At 39.6% G+C, this 23,467-nt stretch overlaps 1 protein-coding gene across 4 annotated transcripts in view; it reads left to right on the forward strand.

Moving 5' to 3' along the window:
* The first annotated feature begins 6,288 nt into the window (after window positions 1-6,288).
* The window catches only part of slain2 (SLAIN motif family member 2), a 28,642-nt gene continuing 11,463 nt past the window's right edge, over window positions 6,289-23,467 (forward strand). For 2 of the 4 annotated variants that reach the window (XM_004911206.4, XM_031895402.1), the window contains exons 1-4: window positions 6,290-6,822; window positions 18,523-18,671; window positions 22,215-22,382; window positions 23,277-23,441. In XM_004911206.4, the coding sequence (XP_004911263.2) occupies window positions 6,422-6,822; window positions 18,523-18,671; window positions 22,215-22,382; window positions 23,277-23,441 (883 nt within the window). In that variant the 5' untranslated portion in view covers window positions 6,290-6,421. Of the gene's footprint in view, window positions 6,823-18,522; window positions 18,672-22,214; window positions 22,383-23,276; window positions 23,442-23,467 lie in introns of all 4 variants that reach the window. The other 2 variants (XM_002933458.5, XM_004911208.4) reach the window with 2 other exon arrangements.

A 23,467-nucleotide genomic window follows, 5' to 3' on the forward strand; every position in this document is an offset into this window, starting at 1 on the left:
TCTAAACAGAGGGAAGGGGTGGTATAAAAGGTAAAAACCATGTTTTGTTTTGATCCTGTGATCCTTCACAGACTGCACTTCTCACCAAAAGCAGAAAACCTATTGATGTCAGGTGGGAGGATGGAGCTAACGCATCACTGGGCAGGACAGAATTCTTGTTCTTAGACACAGTGATGCCTCACTACAATGGGTTAAGTAAACACTTTTTCTTATGGATGAAAACCCATTAACTGCAGTAGCAGAGTGTTGTACCGTGCTAGCCGCAGAAGGGACCTAAATTGCCCTGAAAGCTTGCATTTTCTAATCTACTAAATTAGCCAATAAAAGGCATTACTTACGCTATATGGCCCATTAACTTTCATATTTATTTCAAGAGAAATTGAAGCTTTTCTGTGAATAAACTGGTAGTATTAATGCAGTAATGGAATTTTGGGACATGCATTAGACCAGGAGTCCCCAACCACCGGGCCGGGGACCGGAGCAGGGCCGTGGGCTGTGCTGAACTGGGCCACTTCTGATCCCAATTACCTGTGATCCCAACTCCATGACAACAGCTATGCAAAGCCCAGGAAGCTTTCTACTGATTGCAACAAGGACCAAAGTACTTAAAGCTCCATACATAGGGGGCTGGGCACATTAATTTGCAGGGATACAAGGTCAGGTCTCCCACCGATTTTGTATTATAATGAGTATTATACCCACCATTCCTGATCCTCTGAAAAATTGTCTTGCTTGAAACCGGTCCGTGGCTCAAAAAAGGTTGGAGACCACTGCATTAGATGATCCCTATAAAATAAAGGACAAGGAAAGTGCTATTCACCAGGGATGCCAATTTATAAGGCGTACCCCAGAGAATATAGTTGCTACCCTTGGACTCTATTGCCGCACTGCCACCTTCTAGCATCTCCCAAAGATTCCTTGTGGCAGGCCTGGACTGTCCATATGCACATTAATGTCAAATTTCATTATACTGCACAAGGCAAGGATTTTGTACTGCACATGCAAACAGCTTAGAACTGCCACAAGTAATCCTTGGGAACAAGGACAGACAAAAGCACAGCACCCCTCAAGCCAACACCCTTGCCCCCTGAAAAAACATAACCATTTTTAAGATCAATGTCTGTCTCAATAGAGCCTAAAGTCTTGTGATCTCTTATAACATGCACAGTAAGTGGTGATTCATAACAAGCCAGTTGTTTTGTTGGTATGATGATCAATAATGAATAATTAAGAATAATGGCTCATAATTTAAGAGACTGATGAACCAGATCCATGGCAATGAGCAACACAATTCATGGGAATGAGCAACACAAAGTTAAGTGAAATCATGTATTTCACTTATAGCCTGTTTTTGAAACCAAAGTAAGTTTAGGAAAAATGTTTAAGTTAATTTTATTCTAACAAGGCCGAATACGGGACACTGCCTTTAGCCCTAGTAGCTCTTATACTGTCCATTTTCACTTTTCATAACAATAATTGGTTTGTGGTTTCTGTTGGTGAGTAAACCAAAGCACTCTCACATTTATATATATCCTGCCACTAGAAGCACAATTCATTAGAAATGCTTTGTGGATGAGACTTTATGCTGCTTCAGCAGAGTATAGCAACTCCTACCCATTTAATTACGTATTTGTGGAAAATATGGCTCAGTGTGCAGGATGACCTAAGCCTCTATATTTTATTTCTTACTGATGAGTACACGTGTCATTTTTAGAACAACAATTAACTGCTAAGCAACTGACATGTTACAACTAGAGAACAACTAAGTTTTATGAAGCATTATAATTCATCAACGAAGTGTGAAAGCATGGATATGTTGGCAGAGCTAGATTTGGGAGACAATGTCTGCACACCCTGTTTTAGTCACTTTGGGAATTTATATTGCAGGATCTGGTGTGGTTGGGCCTTGAGAGGAAACTTCCGCGATTTCACTGAAATCGCGCCGCCGCGTATGCATTTTGGGGAGATTAGTCACCCGCGAACAGCGAGATTTGTCGCGGGCGACTAATCTCCCCGTGTGCCAGAGCCCTTAAGAGTAAAGACACACTGAGCTACTAGTAGCAGCTACTTGTCACAGCTACAAAAATAGACAATGCTAATCATTTTCTGATAATTGTCTCTGTGTGTGTTTTAGCAGAGGCAATTCTCAGTATTGTCTATGTCAAGGTATTTGTAGCTGTGACAAGTAGCTGCTACTAAGTAGCCATGTGTGTCTTCCCCCTAAACCAGAAGGCAGTGATTCTAACACAGCTTGCCAGTAGCTAGCTTTCTATAAGGATATCATTGTGTATACTGCTTCATTCCATGCATTGCACCTATCCAAGTCAATGGAAGGTGTTTCTGACTTAGGAGTAAGAATTTGCTGTCTATGCATGAACTTTAATTCCACTAAATGCAATCCTGCCAAAAAAGAACAGTTATCTGTGGGGCTGCCACAGCTTGCTTGTGAATGAAAGGTATTTAACATGTATTTACCCATAGTCTTCCCCACTGTCTAGACTAAAACAAATTACCTAATTAATTAAGTTTTTTTTTATATTAAGTTTTATTGAACTCTTCTTACTTATATGAATGATTGGGTTTATTATAAAAAAAAATCCTGTTTTTGTGTGTATATGAGCATAAAGTGCTTCAGCCTGCCATTAAAAATGTCAAATGAATCAGCTTGCTATGGACAACCAGAGTCTACCATATATCTGTGATCAACAACCTCCAGCATCTATATCTGGAGGGTTATATTTCCTAAATAAAGCACTCTGCATTGCAAAACACTTTTTTACTGTAAAGCAGGCTGATAATATTTATTGTTTTACAAATTTTACTGTTCAAACTACTGGACATGCAATGTAAAGCTGACCGTGGGAAAAGGTCAATGTTGGCTCCCAGAGACACTGCCCTTGAGTTTTGTAGATGGCGTCAAAAGGCAAAATGCCATGTAGATTGTATATGTTTCCACTGAAACTCATATCCATAAAGACCTGCAGTATCCACAGTAAGTACATCCTCTTTGGTAAAGCCTATTAAGAAGGTTGCTTTAATTACATGAGGCTAGCTAGTACTATTGAATGCTATATAGTTTGCCAATGCTAAGGAATGCTGCAATGCCATTGGTCAGACAGGCAAATGGAATGCATAACCGAGCTCAGTTTAATTCTTAATTCTGGTTTTTGGACACCATCTTTTATATACATGCTTGTTAGTCTTGGGTTACTTCAACTGAACTGAAACAACAAAAGGGTGCTTTTTGTTTTTAAAATGTGATGGTGGGGTAACTAGGCATGCACTGAATCCATGATTTGATTTTTCAGCAGGATTCGGCTGAATCCACACTCCTGGCCAAAATGAATCCAAATCCCTAAAACCATGTGACTTTTTGTCACATAAACACAGAAGTTGAAAAATTTTCGTTGTGTGCGCATTGTTCTCTTTGACCCTTGCTTATCCTAATTTGCATATGTAAATTAGAATTCAGTTCGGTGTTCTACCAAATTTTTCAGGGTTTTCAGGGTTCAGCCTAATCCCTAGGGGTACCAGTACTGGTCTTTGCAGTGGATTCCTGGCAGTTGCTGTCATTTTATGCTGTCTTCATATGCTGGGTCAGAGTGTAATTTATGCTGAGGGTTGCCATTTGCCATAAGACCCCTTATTGCAGTAACCCCCTGCCACCAATGGTGGCCCTGGCTGCCCCTAAAGCTACCACCCTAGACACCCTGAAATCACTATGAATCAAATTGGGTGTGGCCAAATATGGCTTAGAAATTTTCTGCAAAGAAACAGTGACAACACAAAATGCTTATGTTGGTAAGTGTCCCTAAAAACTTAGAAGGTGTACCTCATTTTTATAACCTGAATATTAGTACTTATAAATCTCTCTACACAATATACAATGCCATGACAAATTAATAGCAAGCTGCACTGTTTGTTGTATAGTGACAAGAAAGTATTCTGATAATACCTATTTGGAATACTGCAACTGCAAACTATAGAACAGTGGTTCCCAATATGTAGGGCCCCAGGGGACCAGAGCAGCATCCCGCCACCATTTAGGGTGGGAAGAAGATGGGAAGAGTACCTACAGGCTCTCCAGGTTAACCGTGGAAGCCAGTTTTAGTTAGTGTAGCTCAGTGCCTGCTATGGTTTTGTGACTTATCTAGTGAGGGGCATCTGGGAGTTTGTTGGCCCCAAGTTACACCTCTGGGTGTATAGTTTGCAGTTTGTTATGTTGTTGGAACTCAGGCTGAACTGCTGACAGAGCAATGTTTTTACATATCTATGACCATTTTATGGGCTAAGGGGTACTCTAGCCAAACCATGGACCTCAAACAGGGGCTTGAAATAAAAAATGTTTAAAACCACTGGTCTGAAAGGTGGTTTAAAGGGAGGCCTTCAAAGGGGCAGAGGTTATAAACCTATTTTAAGGGGATACAGCAATAACAAAACCATTCCCCTTCTTAATCTAATTTCATTTATTTCTATGTGTTAAAAGCTCAGATTTCATATATTTATTCATTCTACAATATCAGTGGTTTTGATTCCTTCTCCTTACGTTCTATATTACTATCACAGCTAAATTTGGTTATTGCCAGGCAGCACAACTATTAAAGATAACATTCTCAGATAGAGGATAAACAAGAGGGTAATTTTACTTGTCAAGTGTCTTGCAATACTACTAGAAGCCAGGACTTAGTTAGGGGGGGTGTCCTATGTTTAGGTTACACCAGTTTTGTTAGCAGGCCTAAATATAACTGAGGAGCAGACATGTGAATTTCCTAATGATCTATTCTGGAGAGGTATGTCAGCACAACTGCTCCAATCTCTGGGATGCTGTAGATGTTCTCATTTTCAGGATTTATATCAACTATTTAGATTTTTTATTTTAGAAGCCTGAGAGTGACCACTTATAAGGTAACATGTAATCTCCCAAACACGATGGACTCTATTTATTAACTATTGAAGAGGCAATGTTCTCTGTTTAGCAGTTCCTATTGATTTTGGAAAAGCTTTTTCACAAAGCTTCATTAAGAGGTGACTGGTCAGAATGATGCTGAAGACGATATCAGTATAGAAAAATGTCACCAATATCCTATTACTTCAATTATCCCTGGACTGGGAGTCAAAATAGGCCTGGCATTTGAAGTACCCAGAGGCCCAAACAGCCCCCCCCCAGCCCAATAAATAGTGAGTGTCTATGGCATCTTACAGCAGCCCCTCTGGCATTTGCCAGAACCCACAGATTGCCAGTCTGATTTCAAGAGCATTTCTACAACTACTACACAGCTACTCAATGTAGTCATCTTCACTATTTGCCAGTCTGGATGTTGGTGTGCAGCAAACAGGGTTAAACCTTTAAGTGTCATAATATAGAGGACTGGACATGTATTCTAGTACCAATTTGCCATTCTCTTTCAAGATAGGTGGTGGAATCTTACCTAGGGTACTTAAGAGTGGATATAGGTTGTATATCAACAGCTGGAAAGTTGCTGTTTGGCCATCCATGAATTGCACATTTTTACCCATAGACTGGGGCTTGCCCACCTCCATCCTTCCTACATACCCTGGCACCCCAACATCTATAACTGGAGCGGGTAAATCTAGCATTAGTGTCAATGTTTCTTACAAATATGGCACTGTTCCAAAGGCTGCTCAGCAGTTAAAGCACTAGAATTGTAACACCAAAAAATGAAAGTGTATCGAAGTATTTAATATATTATGTACTATTGGCCTGCACTGGTAAATGTTGTGCGTTTGCTTCAATAATCTTTACTATAGTTTATATAAACAAATCTGCTGTGTAGCCACAGGTGTAGTTATTTTAAGTTTAAGAAAGGAGAAAAGGCACAGGTTACATAGCAGATAACAAATAAGCTCTGTAGATCACCATTGTATTCTTCAAAGCTTATCCATCATCTGCTATGTAGCCTGTGCCTTTTCTCCTTTTTCCAGCTTGTATGGCTCTGTGCCACAGCTTATTTATATAAAACGCAGTAGTGTTTCTGAAGCAAACACAAAACATTTACCAACAGCACCTTATTACCAATAGCACCAAATATTTTTTGGTGTTACTGTTGCTTTAATAAAGTTGAGGGGATCCCTAGGGAGCCGCCTAACTTCTGTCTGCGCTGTGACGCAACGTTTCGAACACACCCAAATGCCCCTATGCCACTTGCCCAAATCAAAGATGTCAGCTTGGAGTCCCTTGGCAGTTACGGAGCAGCAAATGGGATTCCATTTTAGGGAGGGGCTTGAGGTGCTATGCCACGTCCCTTTATTGCGAGTTGGTGTCTTCTGATGAGGGCTGCTGTGGGATTGGCTAAGGGCGCTTGGTGGGCGCGGTCTGAGGGCGCAGAGTGGCAGTTGCTGTGAGGCACCGGGCGATGTGTTCCTGCTGGGGCTGAGCCGCTACCGGGAGCGGCGGAGGGATATGGAGGACGTTAACTCCAATGTGAGCGCAGACCAGGAGGTGCGGAAGCTGCAGGAGCTCGTCAAAAAGCTCGAAAAGCAAAATGAACAGCTCCGGTTACGTTCCAACCACACTCCGAGCTCTCCCCGGGCAGCCACTCCTGTCAGCCAGCAGCCCCGGGCACAGGCCGTTCCGCCAGCCGCCTCTTTCCAACTTTTTGCCGGCCGTAGCCTGAGCCCGGGGCCTGGTCTGTATGAGAGACCGGCTGGGCTAGCGGACGGGGCGACATGGGAAGAGCTGCTGGAGGAAGCCATAGAGGAAAGGAGGAAGGACGGGGAGAGCGGCCTCATGCTGGAGCAGCTAGTGCCACTTCGGCCGGAGGAACTGGAGAGGATGGTCCCCTTTGATGAAGAGGAGAGCTGGTAATTCTTCTATTTCATTGTGACAGGAGCTCCCAACTGTTGCTGAACTACAACTCCCACCATGGCCCGAATGCTGCCACCCAGCTCTATAAATGTCTTATCTGCCCCAAAACTGCTTTATCTTCATAGTGACAGTAATGGCCATTCTGGGCCACTGCCCAATATGCATTCGTTAGGGTTAATGCCTTTATAGTTGTTTTGAAATATAATTAGCACTGAATGCCTTCTGTGTTTATATACTGTACTGCTGCTGTCCCTGACTCATGAAACCATGTAGCAGAAGCTAATGAGCAGGCCTGAAAGGGAATTGAACACTTTAACAGCTGTTTCAAGAGTCAGAACCAGAGAACAGAAAGTGATAAATACTGTTTTTTCCTTGTATAGAAAAAAAAGTTTACAGCCATTTACATTTTGTATTAATCATATATAGAATGACACAGCAAAAGAAAGTTATTGGGTTGGAGAGCCCCTTTACAAGTTGCAGCAGGTTAGGTGGCCCTGAACTACATGAATTCCAGTCTGTGTTCCCTGACAACTTTATTTCTCTTTTATTCCAATGGGATCTGTATCCTGTGCATGTCCAGCTGTATTCCCACTGCCGCTGCCAATAATATTGCAAAGGGCTGGGAGTGAAGTACAATAAGAAGTGCAACAATAAGAATCAAACTTGCTGTGAGTCTGTATACTGTGGGGGCTCAGGGAGTTGTAGTCTAGTAACTGTAGAAGGTCTTCTCAGGGCAGATTTTGCTCCTTTTATACTGGGAGGTATTTTGTGACTGCTGAGTAATGTGCAGGTTGCCATCCTTGCCCTTCCCTGTAATGAACATGATCTTCCTTAGCACTCTGCTATTGATGCCAGCAGTCAGCCCTATGTAATATACGTTATTATCCTTTGCATAAATCTATGGCTGAAGATAACGCCAGTATATGTTGGGGACTACGAGGCTTTCACAACACAAGCAGCTTGGCATTAGTAGCACCTATGGGCCAGGCGCGTGAGTGTTAGCTGAGGCATCTGCTGATATAATCCTGTGTACTTGTCAGTAGGAGAGCAGTCAGAAGGACAGGGACTCCTCAGGAGTCAGCATTTAGCAGAGTGCATTGATCTTACCCGGATGGCTCGTCTCTCAGCAGTAGCAGCACTTACAGGAGCTGGCATGAGCATTATTTTTAATCATCCGTTCTGAGTATTATCAGTAAGTATTGATATACCATTGGTACCCTGATGCCAACCTCTTCCTCATATTCTCTACGGATTAGAAGCAATATCACTAGAAAACACACAATTCCATAGTCTCTTCCCATAGACGCTGCCATAATGTGCGGGCACAGCTGCTTTCCCCGGGCACAGAAGCTTTCCCTGGCACAAGAGCTTTCCCAAGCACCTATAAAACAGCCTGGGACATGGCAGTCATTTTTGTTTTCTTGTATAGAGGAACGGGGTGACGTAAAGAGACTGGCATGCTTTTATGTGGGCTGGATGCTAATGAAAAGTTGTTTTCTGGCTGGTAACATTAAGTACCCATAAAGAGCAATCCCTGCAGCAGGAAGGCACTTGTCTGACTGCCATAACAATAGCCTGGGTCACAGGTAATTACCAAACTGTTTCATGCTGTACTATGATGTGATGCTAGATTTATAAATTCCTTTAAAGGATATTTAAAGCAAATTTCACCGGGGACGGGGGGCAGTAAAAATGTAAGGCACCCCCAGTGAAATAAATTGCAGAGTTGTTTCCCCTGCCTGGGACTCCTGTTTGAGGAAGACTGCACAGGCCCATGGGAAAAACTATCTGAGCGCTGCATTTTAGTTACTTTCTCCAGGCACCCCTAGTGCATATTTTTATTTCCAAGTAAACCTGGCACATAAGCAGTTTTACTCTACTGCTTATGCACGATCACCCGTATCCAAAGTCTTAGCATATGGTGCAGTGGGTGGTGCAGTTTTCTTTTTGGCACTACAGTAAGGTAGGCTTTACATGTCCAAGATTGGCTCATATGGCTTCTTGGACAAGTGTAATATCCAAGTCTACAGTGAACTCAAGAATTACAGTTAGTTTAGTGTAGTAGTTTGTATACAGGTATGGGACCTGTTATCCTGACTACTCGGGACTTGGGGTATTCCAGATAAGGAGTCTTTTTGGAATTTGGATCTCTATACTTTGTCTACTGAAAAATAATTTAGCAGTTAAATAAACCCAATAGGACTGTTTTGCATCCAATAAGGATGTTAGTTGAGATCAAGTACAAGGTACTACAGAAAAAAAAAAAATAAGTAAAAAAAATAAAAATTACATTATTTGCTTAAAGTGGAATCTAAGATGGTTTTCCCGTAATTCAGAGATTTCTGGATAACAGGTTTTAGGATAATGGATCTTATACTTGTATATAGTTTATATATGTGAGTGTATTGATAAGGCTATATAGGTACAGGATCCATTATCCAAAAAGCTCCAAATTACAAGAAGATCCTAATTACAAGTCCTTTTTTATCAACTAATTTATATTTTTAAAAATGATTTTCCTTTTCTCTGTAATAATTAAACAGTACCTTGTACTTGATCCCTGATCCCTATTGGAGGCAAAGCATTCTTATTGGGTTTATTTATTTAACATTTAAATTATATTTAGCAGACTTAAAGGGGTGGTTCACCTTTAAGTTAACTTTTAGTATGTAATAGAATGGCCAGATCTAGTCAACTTTTCAATTGGTCTACATTATTTATTATAGTTTTTGAATTATTTGCCGCCTTCTTCTAACTCCAGTGACCCCCATTTTTAAATTGGGGTCACTGGCTCCGTCAGCCAAAAAACTGTTATTGCTGTTTTCGGCTTATTGTTACTTTTTGTAACTTTCTTTTCTATTCAGCCCCTCTTCTATTCCTATACCAGTCTCTCATCCAAACCACTCCCTGGTTGCTATGGTAACTTGGATCCTAGTAACCAGATAGCTGCTGAAACTCCAAACTGGAGAGCTCCTAAACAAAAAATGAACTAAAAAAACTACAAATAAAAAAAAAATGAAGACCAATTGCAAATTGTCTCAGAATATTACTCTCTTCATCATTCTAAAAGTTATCTCAAAGGTGAACAACCTCTTTAAGGTATGGAGATCAAAATTACAGAAAGATCCCATATTCCAAATCGCTGACATTACTGCAAGTCAACACTGTGTGCAATGCTGTATAAGTTGTGGCATATTAATAAAAATATACATACATACAATTTCCAAATGTGCTTATTTTGCAAAATGGTTTTGCACTCAATGTGCAACAGGTTAAACTTGTATACAAGAAATAGGTACCAAAACATTTTAGGCTTTTGCTCCATTCCTGTTGATGTTTCCCTGTAGTGTCATATATTTGTCAGTTGCAGGTACAGACTTACTTTAGGGAGACACAATAGTGATTATAGAAGAACGGCCTGCCATATAGAATAATTGCACTAAGTATGGGTGGAGTATAGCTTTATCCATTTAGCCTGTGCTGAGCTGAACAGCTGACTCCTCTGTAGAACAGCTGCGGGGTCTTGCATTGCCTCCGCTGACTCTTCGCTTCCATGGAGTTTACATAAATAAATAGAGACACTTACCCTTCAGCCTGGCATTTCTAAGCCAACACAGTTTATTAGCATGGTTCCAATATTTATTAAGTAATGTGTTTATATTCATCTTAAAGTAAACTGATTTTGTTTTTCCATGTAACATGCTCCGTGCCCTCAGCCTTGGTCCAGGCCTGCTGTTGATATGCAGTACCTTGGGGCAGTGCTTGCTGCCATATTGATTGTGGGTGCATCATGTAGGTAATGGTAACATGAATACAGCTGCCCTTTCTTGCTGTGTGCCAGCTTTCTCAATATTGACAGGCATCTGTGTGTGCTCTTCATGTTGGCGCCTCTTCCCAGTCATTATTTTACTGTATGTTGATTCCCGCTGTGTTGGTTCTAGTAGAAGATCCACAGAGGGTTGTTGTGGGCAATCACTACAGTGTCCCTCCTATGATATTTAAGTAGAAAATACCAATTTTAATTAGCAGTTTCTGTATTTTGTGGGACAGGTATAATCTGTGTGATTAGTCTTTTGTAATGGTCCCATACTACCCCCTAGGGGGTGAAAGCTCAGCAGTCATGGAACCAGTTCTTGGACTGGTTCCATGATATTTTCTCAGTGCTTTCTCCTACAGCGGATTTCCCCATATGGAAGTATAGAATGAAATGCAGCCCACCTGTCTGGGTCAAAACTGCCTGGCCGTTTTTCCAAATTGAGAAAATTGGGCAGGGCTCTTTGAGATTAATGTGATGATCCACAAATTGTTGATTGCCATGTCATTGTTCCGCCCCCATGATGTCACTACACCACCACAGTGATGTCATTTCACCGCCCGGTGATGTCATTCCCTGCCTGGAGTTAAAGAGGGGGAAAGGAGGCAACTCTAACAGAGGCCCATGCAACCACCCCCTCTTTGTGGGGGCCATTCGTTTTCTCTTTTTTTTTAATAATATGATTGATATTGATGTGGCAACCCTGTTTTTCAGTCATAGGCTTGCCCTATGAGCTATCGGTCATATCAAGACAGTATGGATGCATAATCTAGCATATAATCAATCATGCAGACTATTTTACTTAATAGACATTTAAATAGCTATGTGTTTCTCGTAATCTCACTAAGTTTCCTCCTGCAGGCAACTTTGCACGACCTTCGGAAAACCGAAGGAGAGATTTGTCGCGGTGGTAGAGATTCATTGTGGGCAACTAATCTCTGCATGGGACATCAACCTTAGGAGAGCTATGTTAATGAAAGTGCTACACACTGCAGGGGGATTTCATGGGGAAATATGGAACATTAGACTTTAAGTTAACTTTTAGTATGTTATAGAATGTCTTTTTCTTTTAATTATTCCTCCTTTCAGATTTTATATAGCAGTCAATGGCCCTGGCAGCCAAAACTCTATTGTTGCTTTGAATTACCCATGCCTGGTTGCTAGGATAAATTGACCCTTAGCAACCAGATAGCTCCTGAAACGTTAAAAAGGAGACAACAAAAAGCTAAATTATTGAAAAGCCACAAAAAAATAGAAAATGTACAACTGCACGTATCATAGTAAAAGTTAACTTATAGGAGAACTGCCCAATTTAAGCCCCATAATACTAGGATGCTGAATATATCAGTTGTTAGTACAGGTATGGGATCCCTTATCCAGAAACCCATTATCCAGACAGCTCCGAATTACGGAAATCCCGTCTCCCATAGACACCATTTTAATCAAATAATTCAGATTTTTAAGATTGATTTCCTCAGTAATAATAAAACAGTACCTGTACTTGATCCCAACTAAGATATAATTAAGCCTTAGTGGAGGCAAAACAGTCCTATTGGGTTTGATTAATGGTTTACTGATTTTTTAGTAGACTTAAGGTCTGGAGATCCAAATTACAGAAATACCCCTTATCCTGAATACCCTTGGTCCCGAGCATTCTGGATAATGGGTCCCATACCTGTATATTTTAACAGGATGTTGTGTCCTAGTAAAACTGTAATGTGGTTGTTGTGCTAGACTTGATTTGGCTTCAGCTGTCTGTTCTTGATCACTTGATCCTAACATGAACAGTTGTACTTTGATCCAGAATCCTTAGGATTTCCATATATACGTCTAATAACTAGTCTTGGACTCTGTACTTGTATCTTTGACACGCTTTATGTTTCATGTATTTTTAATGGGAATTTTGATGTTGGTCATTTCTGGATCATTTCCAGTTTTGCATTTTTCAAAAATGGTTTTAATGGTCTTTTAAAGCCATTAACATTGTCCTTTCCGGTACAGTTCTTTGTGTATGACCAAGTTATAGAACCCATTTACATTTTGTGTAGATCAGCATTTTGGTTGCTAAATGAAATAGAGTGCTTTGTAGATAGTGCCTAGCATGTTAGCCTATGTGTTATTTATGAGCTAGCATAAAAATGTCTCTCCGCAGAGACCTTTATACATGTGAGAAAAGTGTATTGCAGTCATAATTTACAACATTGAGAAGATGTTTAGACTTAAGGTCCATGTAGCATTTATATAACTGTGTAGAAATTCCTGATCTCCCCACCCGTGCCTCCTAGAAATGGAATCCAGGCAGGCAGCGTCCATATGAACTGAGGCCTATAGAGGTCATAAATGGATTTAGTGTCCCACGGATATGTAGCATACATGTAGGTATACTGTAACTTTCATGTGCAGACAGGCAAAACATGCATTCAGTGCTGTACGCTATCTACTGTTGTGTATGCCCATAATACATGTTTAAATGTAGTGGCCATTTTCTGTTCCTCTCACTGGACTTCAGTTTTCTTTGCTCATGGTCACTGCTTCATTGAAATTCATACAAGAAGTTTGCAGCCCCTGTTCGTTCTTTAATTCAAATGTATGTATAATGTTAAAAAAAAAAAGCAATTCTCGCAGAGTAGCCTATTTTTATTTTTTGCTACAAAAAAAATTAAGGGAAATAGAAATCTTCTTGAATATATGGTTGTGTTCCTTTAAGCAAGCATTTCGGAACACTTTAATTCTCTTATTGGTTTATTCTAGAAGCTACAACTTATTTATTGAGCAAAAGCTGCCTGTAGTAAACATAGTGAAAAATGTACCCCCTGTTGTAAAATATAAGGATATTATTATTATTATTATTATAATACACACATTTCTGTGTGTCATGTGACAAATGACATCACTAAACATCACTAAGCACCAATTATAAATCATAACACCATTAAGCACTATTTATAAGGATATAATTTACAAGATATTCATGTCTCTTGTGTATTATACATAATATACAAGGGTCTTAACTATCCTGTAAATAATATCCTTTTAAATGGTACTTATATAGGTCATCTGTTATAGTGAGTGGCCAGTGATGTAATTTCTGTCAAATGACTCACTGAAACTTGTGTATTATAATAAATATACCCCCTACTGTAAAATATAAGGGTATTAGATGTCACCTCAGTGTTCCAGGCCCTGAAACACATTGGTGACTTATAATATCCATATATTTTGCAATATGGGGTACATTATTCATTATACAGAAGTATCTGTTGCAAAACAACGATATTAACTGCATTTTTGGGGTTGGAATATAGTAAAAAGACTATGTCCCTCATAGAATACAATGCAGCCATAGGCTGGCTGTGGGCCATTAGAATGTCTTGAAGGGTCACTAGCTTAGCTTACAGGCCGCCAGTTAGACTACTAGGGATGCACCAAATCCACTTTTTTTTTGATTCGGCTGAACCCTGAAATGCTTTATAAAAGATTCACCCGAATCCTAATTATCCTGTACACAACACTAAGGTATAAATGGTCCAGAATGGCTCTAGACATTATTATATTATAGCTAGGTAGCTCTGATTTAGATATTGTCAGCTGGACATTGCAAAGCACTTTGCATTTACGTCTCCGTTAATACTCATAATAAATCTGCAAAGATAACATTTGGCTAAAATATTGTAATTCTAAGCAACTGTCCATCAAGAATTTAGTGTCTTTTTTTTTTTTAATAAAGCCTCCTTGAATGTAAGCAGTAATGATAATAAGCACAGCAGCATGTTGGAAGGAAAATACATTTGAATGACTGAAAATACAGTAAGTGTTAATAGAATGCTGTGTTTAATAAATGTAGTTAAAGGAACAGTAACACCAAAAAATAAAAGAGCTTTAAAGTAATAAAAATATAATGCACTGTTGCCCTGCACTGGTAAAACTGGTGTGTTTGCTACAGTAACACTACTATAATTTATATAATAAGCTGCTGTGTAGCCACGGGGGCAGCCATTCAAGCTGCAAAAAAGGAGAAAAGGCACAGGTTACATAGCAGATAACAGATAAGCTCTGTAGAATGCAATAGTGTTTTATCTGTTATCTGCTATGTGCCTGTGCCTTTTCTCCTTTGAATGGCTGCCCCCATGGCTACATAGCTGCTTATTTATATAAATTATAGTAGAATTTCTGAAGTAAACACACAACTTTTACCAGTGCAGGGCAGCAGCACATTATATTTTAGTTACTTTTATACACTTTCATTTTTTGGTGTAACTGTTCCATTAAAAAAAAAAAAAAAGCTAAACCCCAGTTGTGCAGCTCTGCTAATGACGTAGGAGACTGCTTTGATAGAATCATGCTCTTCTCAGCTGCTCTGCCAGCAGTCATGCCCGCACATGGATTGTAGGATCTCGGAGGGATTTTACTGACTTCAAACAAGTCTTTTTCATGCACATATTGACATATTGTGGTGATATTTTATCACCACAATTTTTATTGCAAACTGTTAAATTACCTCCAAGACCCAAATAGTCCTGGGTGAGTGGGATTTTGCACCCTTCCAAATCCATATCAGAATGAGTACTGAACTAGAAGGGGATAGTGCCACACGTGCTACTTGGGCAATAGTGGCAGAATCACAGGCAGTGCCTTTATTTGTATGGTCTCCTTTAAAATTCACTGCTTGCATTTAACATGGGCCTAATATATATTAAAAGGCAACTGGGGCAGTCAGCAGTTTGGTCCTGTCCATGGTTTGCGGTTTGATGTATTTCTGAAAAAGCTGTAGGAACCAGCTCCAAAATCTGGGCTGTGCTATGCTTACTAACACCTCGGCTCAATACAAACTGCTTAAAGGGATAGTTCACCCTTAAAGGGATAGTTCACCCTTAAAGGGATAGTTCACCCTTAAAGGAACAGTTCAGTATAAAAATGAAATAAAATAGACTGCACAAAATAAGTATTTGTAATATAGTTATTTAGGCAAAAATGTAATCTATAAGGGCTGGAGTGAGCAGATGTCTAACATAATGGGCAGAACTCTACTACTCAACAGCTCTCTAAGCTAAAGTAACAATAACAATAAAATTGTAGCCTCACAGAGCAAAGATTTTTGGATTCTGGGTCAGCGATCCCCATTTAAGAACTGGAAAGATGTAGGCAAAAGGCAAATAACTCAAAAATTATAAATAATGAAGACCAACTGCAAATTTGATAGGAATAGGACATTCTGAAAGTTAACTTAAATGTGAGCTACCCCTTTAAATATTAATAGAGTGCTAGCCCCAAAACCAGCAATTTTTGGTGGCTGCATTGTTTTTTTTTTTTTTTTTTACCCACAGACTACAGTGGAAAGCAGCAATGGAGAATCCATACAAGTATGTGGCCATGGCAGGTGATTGTACTCCCTGAGAAAGATAAACATTTATTTCAGTACGTGTGTTGAGGGGACAGTCCCAGCCTATATCTTTTAATAATTAACTCATGCTGTTGTATGCCTTTAGGAAAGTGCCTTTCAAGGTAAATTCTGCGCTCATGATTATGCCAGAGTGTGACCATGTACAGGCATCACGGACACCGCAGTCCTGTGTCCAGAACCATCTTGGCTGAAACCATGTAATTGCTGCAAGCATGGAATATTAGTACATTGAGAATGCTAGCTACTGCAACATCAGCACAGTATTCACTGAAGAATCAGGTTACTAGAATCCACTGCAAAATTGTATAGTGAACAAAAGCTGCATCTGCCCCCAACACACACGCACTCTATAGAATGGAGTTGCTAACTGCAACAGTTTTTAATACAGTGAAAGCAGTCAAAAAGTGTCTTCTGGCAACCCAAAAACATGATGTATGGGATTTACTGGATTTCTGAAAAGTTCCAAAAAAACAGGAATGTCATTTTCTATGTTCAAAGTCCTATTTAAAAAGGTCACATGGCTGTGGCACCCTGGAAAACGAAGAATATGGCCCCATGTGAAATTTTAAAATTAGATATTAAAAAATCAGTTTGCACTTTTGAAAAACTGATTTCAATGCAGGATTCTGCTGAAGAATCTCTATTTACTGATGGGTTTAAAAAAGAACAAAACATGTTTTCCCGTGACAGTATTATCCAGCATCTTAACCCTCAAAAGTCTCCTTGGAACAGGGGCAGAGTTTGAGTGGATCAGGGGAGTGTCATGGTGTAACTGGATATGTTCAGGGAAGGACAGGGGTTTGAACTAATTTGTCCCTCAGTCGATAATTGATATGTGGGGAGGCATGCCTCGGGTCTGGTATGACCCATGATACTTCCCATTCATTTTAGTAAGAAAATGAAATACAGAGGGGCAAAAAAAAATCCATTAAAACCTATTGAAATTTGAAAGACCTTAATCATTAGGTGTTCTCCACAGAACTATTTTCGGACTGAATGGTCAATATGCTACGTGCATGCCAACCGTAAGCTGGTAAATGTATAATGGCTTAATGCTACATAATCTTTTTCTTTGTTGGTCCTATTTTTATACTTACCCCCCATATGTAATAAAAGGCACTATGTTTGCCCAGGAGCAGTAACCAATAGCAACCAACAAGATGTTTGCTGTTAAACAGGTGACCAGTAAATACTACCTGCTGCTTGGTTACTGCACCTGGGGTAACTCAATGCATTTTATTACCCCTTTAGACTTTGTATTCTGATAATCTCTCTGTGGTCTGGTTTTTTATTGAACTACACTGCTGACAGAAAAAAATATTAGACTAAAAATCTTTTGTCAAAATATGTCAAAACTGTGTTAATTATAATATTACTTATTTGCAGAAAATAATTACTTGGCACCCACAACACTTTAGTAAAATAGCACCAGTTCCCCTTTAACAATATGAAGATTTTCATATGACTAGAGGGTAAAAGATCTAATATCCACCAGAGAGAGAGCTCTTCTAACCACTTCCGCAATTTATATGGATTTTTTTTTGTAGTTTTCAAGTTATAAGTGCTAATACAATGAACTGGTAACCTGCTGTTCATATCAGCTGACTGTCTACCGTTGCCTAAAAAATACATTTTGTGAGTAATGTAACAGCTTGTAATGTTGCTCTGCTTAGAAATGGGCAGAGAAACGTCAGATGTCTCTCCTTTGCTGGCTAAATTCCTGTTCTATGCAAAGCAACATAAGGCTGATGCCACACGTGGCGTAGGGCTGATTTTTTCGGCAATCGGAAAAACGCTTGCCGAAAATTCAGCCCTACGCCTGCTACTTGTGCCTGCACCCAAATGAATGGAATACGCTCGGGTGCAGGCACATGTAGCCGAAATACGCATAAAAACGCGAGAGAATGCAAAGTCTCGCGTTTTCATGCGTATATTGGCTACATGTGCCTGCACCCGAGCGTATTCCATTCATTCGGGTGCAGGCACAAGTAGCAGGCGTAGGGCTGAATTTTCGCTAAGCGTTTTTGGGCTAGCCGAAAAAATCAGCCCTACGCCACGTGTGGCATCAGCCTTAAAACACGTTACTTTTCTCCCAAAATTAGTAATACACAGGAGTTGGCTTGGGTGTTTCAAATGAATTCAATTAGCAGATCAAAAACTGCTGGTTTTCTTAAAATTAGGGGAAACTTAATGTAAATTGTGCTCTGAGTAACTTTACGTGTAGAAAAGTAGTCATGTTTTGCTGTTTATGCCATTTCTTTGGCTGCATATCTGCCAAGTGGATCTTTAAAGCTGAAAGGTTTTGGACACAAAATACCTTGCATACCCAGTAATGAAAAGTAGAAACGATTCTGCTATGGTTTTATCATATTTGTTCAATGGATAACTGGTCAGCTCAGATAGATTCAATCAGCTGTTAGTTTCTTTTTGTGTTTGTGCATAAAGAAGGCCACTAATGATCCGTGTTATTGTTTATTTTAGGCTGTATACGTCACCAAAGAAAAAGTTAACACCTTTTCAGAAATCGATGAGTCCGCTGGTTTGGTGCCGTCAAGTTTTTGACTGTCCTAGTCCTGATGTGGAATGTGCAAAAAAGTCAATTATCCATAGGCTTGAACAAACCATGTCTGGTGAGTATCAGGGTGACATATTGGAATGCTGTGTCATTAAATGGATTTTATGTCTGGCCAAGTTGGGGTTACCTTTTGTTGATTTTCCCTTCGACCCATGGCACACACAGCTTTAAAGGAGACATACAGGATAAACAAAGAAACCTCTGTTCCTGTAGGCAGTTATGAATTATATTTGGTGCTGGTTAAAATTTGGGCTAAAAATGAATATTATCTGTGAATATGGCCTCTTTATTGGAGCTCCTTATATATCCTCTCGGGCCCTGTCTGTGTTTCAAATGAGGGGTGGGCGTGTCCTAACAGTCCCTGCCAGAGGCACAGTAAGGGGGGGGGGTGATAGCCAATCACAGCCCTGCAGTTACACAAGCAAAGACAGGCTTCAGTTCCCTATCAGGGCAGCCTAGCTGCTGATTGGTTCCTATCCTACAGTGTGCCGGCTCCCCTGCACAGCCTGGGAAAGGAGGCAGCAGGAAGTGTAACTGGTGGGCGGGACTAGGGTTTCTGGAGATTACATCAGCCTGAAACACTACTTTTTAAAGCACATTCCTTCTATATTTAGATTAGAGTGCAATTCATTGGCACAATATTGTTTTTCACACAATATGTCTCCTGTAAGATGCAGTAACCGTCTTCACAAACTTGTGCTCTTAAAAACCAAACCATTGTGGATAGTTTTAGCTCTTTGTGGTAAAATGCAAAGCTTCATGCCCATATAGTTTTATCCATTTAAGATAGTTATGTAGAAATACATGTATGGGATTTATTATCTAAAATCGGGACCTGGGGTTTTCCAGATAAGGGATCCTTAAGTTGGATCTCCATACCTAAAGCAAACTAAAACATAATTTTAACATTAAATAAACCAATAGGATTGTTTTGCCTCCAATAAGGATTAATTATATCTTAGTTGAGATCAGGTACAAGTACAGGTATGGGACCCATTATCCAGAATGCTCGGGACCAAGGGTATTCCGTATAAGGGGTCTTTCCGTAATTTGGATCTCAATACCTTAAGTCTACTAAAAAATCAATAAAACATTAATTAAACCCAATAGGATTGTTTTGCATCCAATAAGGATTAATTATATCTTACTTGGAATCAATTACAAGGTTCTGTTTTATTTCTACATAGATAAAGGAAATCCGTTTTAAAATTCTGAATTATTTGATTAAAATGGAGTCTATGGGAGATGGGCATTCCATAATTTGGAGATTTCTGGATAACGGGTTTCCGGATAAGGGGTCCGATACCTGTACTTTTTTTATTATTACAGAAAAAAAACATTTTTTAAAATTAGAACTATGCTTAAAATGGAGTCTATTGCAGTTGGCCTTCTAGTAATTCAGAGCTTTCTGGATAATCGGTTTCCGAATAATGGATCCCATACCTGTCTAGAAATATGCCTTTATTTTTTGTCAGACCTTTTTTTTTTTTTTTTTTTTTTTTTTTTTTAAGTTAGACTAAACATCTATATATTGAACCTTTTCTTCATGTCTTCATGCTGTGTACTGGTGCCAATAGATGGGCCTTTCCCTCTAGTTAGTTAGGCAAGTACAGACAGTTACACATAACCTAAAACATGCCCTACCCACAGAGATTTATACATGCACTTTAGGATGTTATAGCAATACATGTTTGAATTCAGATGAATAGAAGACAAATCTACTGTTTATTTTTTTATCTTAAACCAATTAAAAAGTGCTGTAGCAGTACCTTGTGGCCATAAAAAATATTAAAATAAAAGAAAATAGTACTGTATGGATGGTATATCATATGATCAAAACGATGGTTTAACGATATGAACGTTTATCTGATAACGAGAAACTCTGCCTGTGTATGGTCACCTAAAGGCTGAGGGCACATGGGGCATTGCGTCCGCTGCTCTCATCCTGCAAAAGAACACAGGCTGTATGGGCAGCACAGTGGCTCAGTGAGTCCTGAGATCAATCCAAGCCAGGGCACTGTTTGCAAGGAGTTTGTACGTTCTCCCTGTGTCTGTGTGGGTTTCCTCCCTTACTCACAAAACATACAGGCAGGATAATTGGCTTCAGACTAAATTGACTATAATGTGTGTAAATGTGATAGGGTCCTTTAAATTGTACGCTCCTCTGGGGCAGGGACTGATGTGAATGATGGATAATTTCTGTAAATATGTTGGTGCTATATGAATAACAGGAAATAAATGTAAAAAATGGAGCATCGGAGCAAATGCTCCATGTGCCCTCAGCCTAAGTTTGATTGCATATAACAAGAAAACAGATTCCAGGAGCTGATATTTTGATGTTGGGGTTACTTCTGGTGCACTGGTGTGAAAAACGTCATTATCGTGCAGTTATGTTGGTGCAAGTGAGTTGGGTGTGTAAGTGCTAAATGACAACGAAATGCTAATTAACACTTCTGCATCCAGTACTTTGCATGGTGCACACAGTGACTTGCAGTTCATGAAATCAGGCTGAACGGACTCTTTGGATGTAGACACAAGTTACAAGGAGTATGTATAGGCACAAGAACCTTTGTAAACAGCATTTAAGCTATGGGCGATTCTGCCCATTGTCACGTGCTTGTGTCAGTAAATGAACCCTTTATGCTTAAGTTCAGGCAGTTCAGTGAATATAGTATCCAACAACTTAGCTGGGACACTTGCCTGTTCCTAGGAAAATTCTACAGACCAAAATTAAATGCATTTCACTGCTCTCCAAAGCATGATAAATCACACCAAAGGCCATATTTATAAAGATGATTAGACATAAATGACACAGACATAAATTTTACATATGGAATTTACACCGAAGGGGAAACTTTACCTTCATTTTACCTCATTTCCTTCCGTGACTCCTTAATCTTGTCACATGTTGGGAAATATGCACACTACAGAATGCACCATTACATTTACATTTGGTGGCAACATTGGAGCTGTGTAAAGAATGTGTACAAAGAATAAGCCCAGAATTGTTGAATGTTAATACATACATGTTAACATGCAGGTTTGAGCTATTTTATCCAAACTAGTTAGCCATTGCACAGTATTTTGGTTTTTCAGCATCATTCTGGGCTATAAAAATCTATTATGATGTAAATCCTCAGAACATAAATTTGTGTGGGTTCATTAGCTCACCTGTGCAGGATAGCATCACGTGACGTATAACAGCGCATAACCCATCCCGCCATTGATATTCTCTGATTCCCACCACAACAGCTGTATTTGTTAGTACTTTGCAAGCCAACTCCAATGGTCACACCTGAACTGAGGAGGGTGAGTTGCCTTATAAAGTATGAATACTTCACTCTATTTCACTAGACCCCAATGCTTTTCTTTTAATTTTAATTTAGTATGATCCAGCTTGGAACCTGCTGGCTGAAGCTGCACTTTAAAATGCAGTTGTGCAAAGGGCATTGGGTGGGGACAGTGTGGATGGTGATGGTTATTTAGCTACATTATCCTAACTTTTAGAGTTTTATATATAGTTTATTCCATTTTAGTTTAATAGGCAAGCAAACATTTTTTGTTTTATTTTGTTTTTATTTATTTTTTGTTTTCTTAGCCAACAAGCGGCAGAGTATGTACAGCAGTCCCTATAACACAAACAGCTATGCTGGTTCTTACAGTCCAAATGCAACTGGGAGCCCATACAGTAGTGGATTCAATTCCCCATCATCCACCCTTATGAGACCTCCGATAGTAAGGCAACTGGTACTGCCTAGTAGCACAGGTGAGTGCATTTTGCCACTGGCATTAAGTTTAGGGAACATTTTTAAGAACACAAATACAGTTTTGGATGCACCAAATCCACCATTTTTTTGGTTCAGCCATAATCCTGCACAAAAGCTTTGGCCCAAAATTGAGTTGGCAACCTGATTTGCATGTGCAGATTGGAGTGCAGCTTATTAAACTGCATCATCTGTGTGTTGCAAATTGCTAGGATTCAGCGATATCCTGATTGTATGCATCCCTAGACCTGAACACTGTGAGCAAGAGATGTGTCACAAACTGGTACAAGACAAGAAACATACGGTATACCACAGTTTGAACATGAAGGTCTTCTTTATCCCCCTAAGAGTAACTTCTATATACAGACATATAGAGGAATGATGTGAAGTCTACACAACACTGGAGAGAACTTCATTACAATTTGCTTTCCCATTCATTCCACTTCTCTGGTCTCACAAATGAGTTATGCCTTTAAATTATGGAGAGTAAGCAGAATGAGAATGTTAAAGAATATTCTCTGCCTTATTTATGAGAATCACACACATTATTGGTGTTGGTTTATATATATTGGTATTGGACCTGTTATCTGAAAAACTCTAGGTCCCAAGCATTCTGGATAAGGGGTCTTTCCATAGTTTGGATATCTACACTTTAAGTCTACTAAAAAAAGGTTAAACATTTAATAAACCCAATTTCTTCAAAAAGGATTAATTATTTGTGGTTCATATTTACTAGAAGTAGCAGGTATCTGGGGTTTTGGTTGCTACAGTTGTCAAGTCGTTTTGCTCAAATGCCCCATGTGGCCAACAGCTCTTAATGTTTTTCTTATTACTTTCAGGCAAACCATTTACAACAAATAACTCAAGGGAATCTTCCTGCCTTTTCCCCTTTATAGGACACTATAAAAATTCCGCTGATAAAAACCTGCCTCCTGTAAGTCCTCAGGACTCCATAGACAGTGAGCTGAGCACTTCTGAGATGGACGAGGATTCTGTAGGGTCAGGTTATAAGCTCAATGATGTCACAGACGTCCAGATTTTAGCGAGAATGCAAGAAGAGAGTGAGTATTTGTTATTTAGAGACAAC

This window comes from Xenopus tropicalis, chromosome 1 (genome assembly GCF_000004195.4).
Source record: "Xenopus tropicalis strain Nigerian chromosome 1, UCB_Xtro_10.0, whole genome shotgun sequence".
Classification (NCBI taxonomy): domain Eukaryota; kingdom Metazoa; phylum Chordata; class Amphibia; order Anura; family Pipidae; genus Xenopus; species Xenopus tropicalis.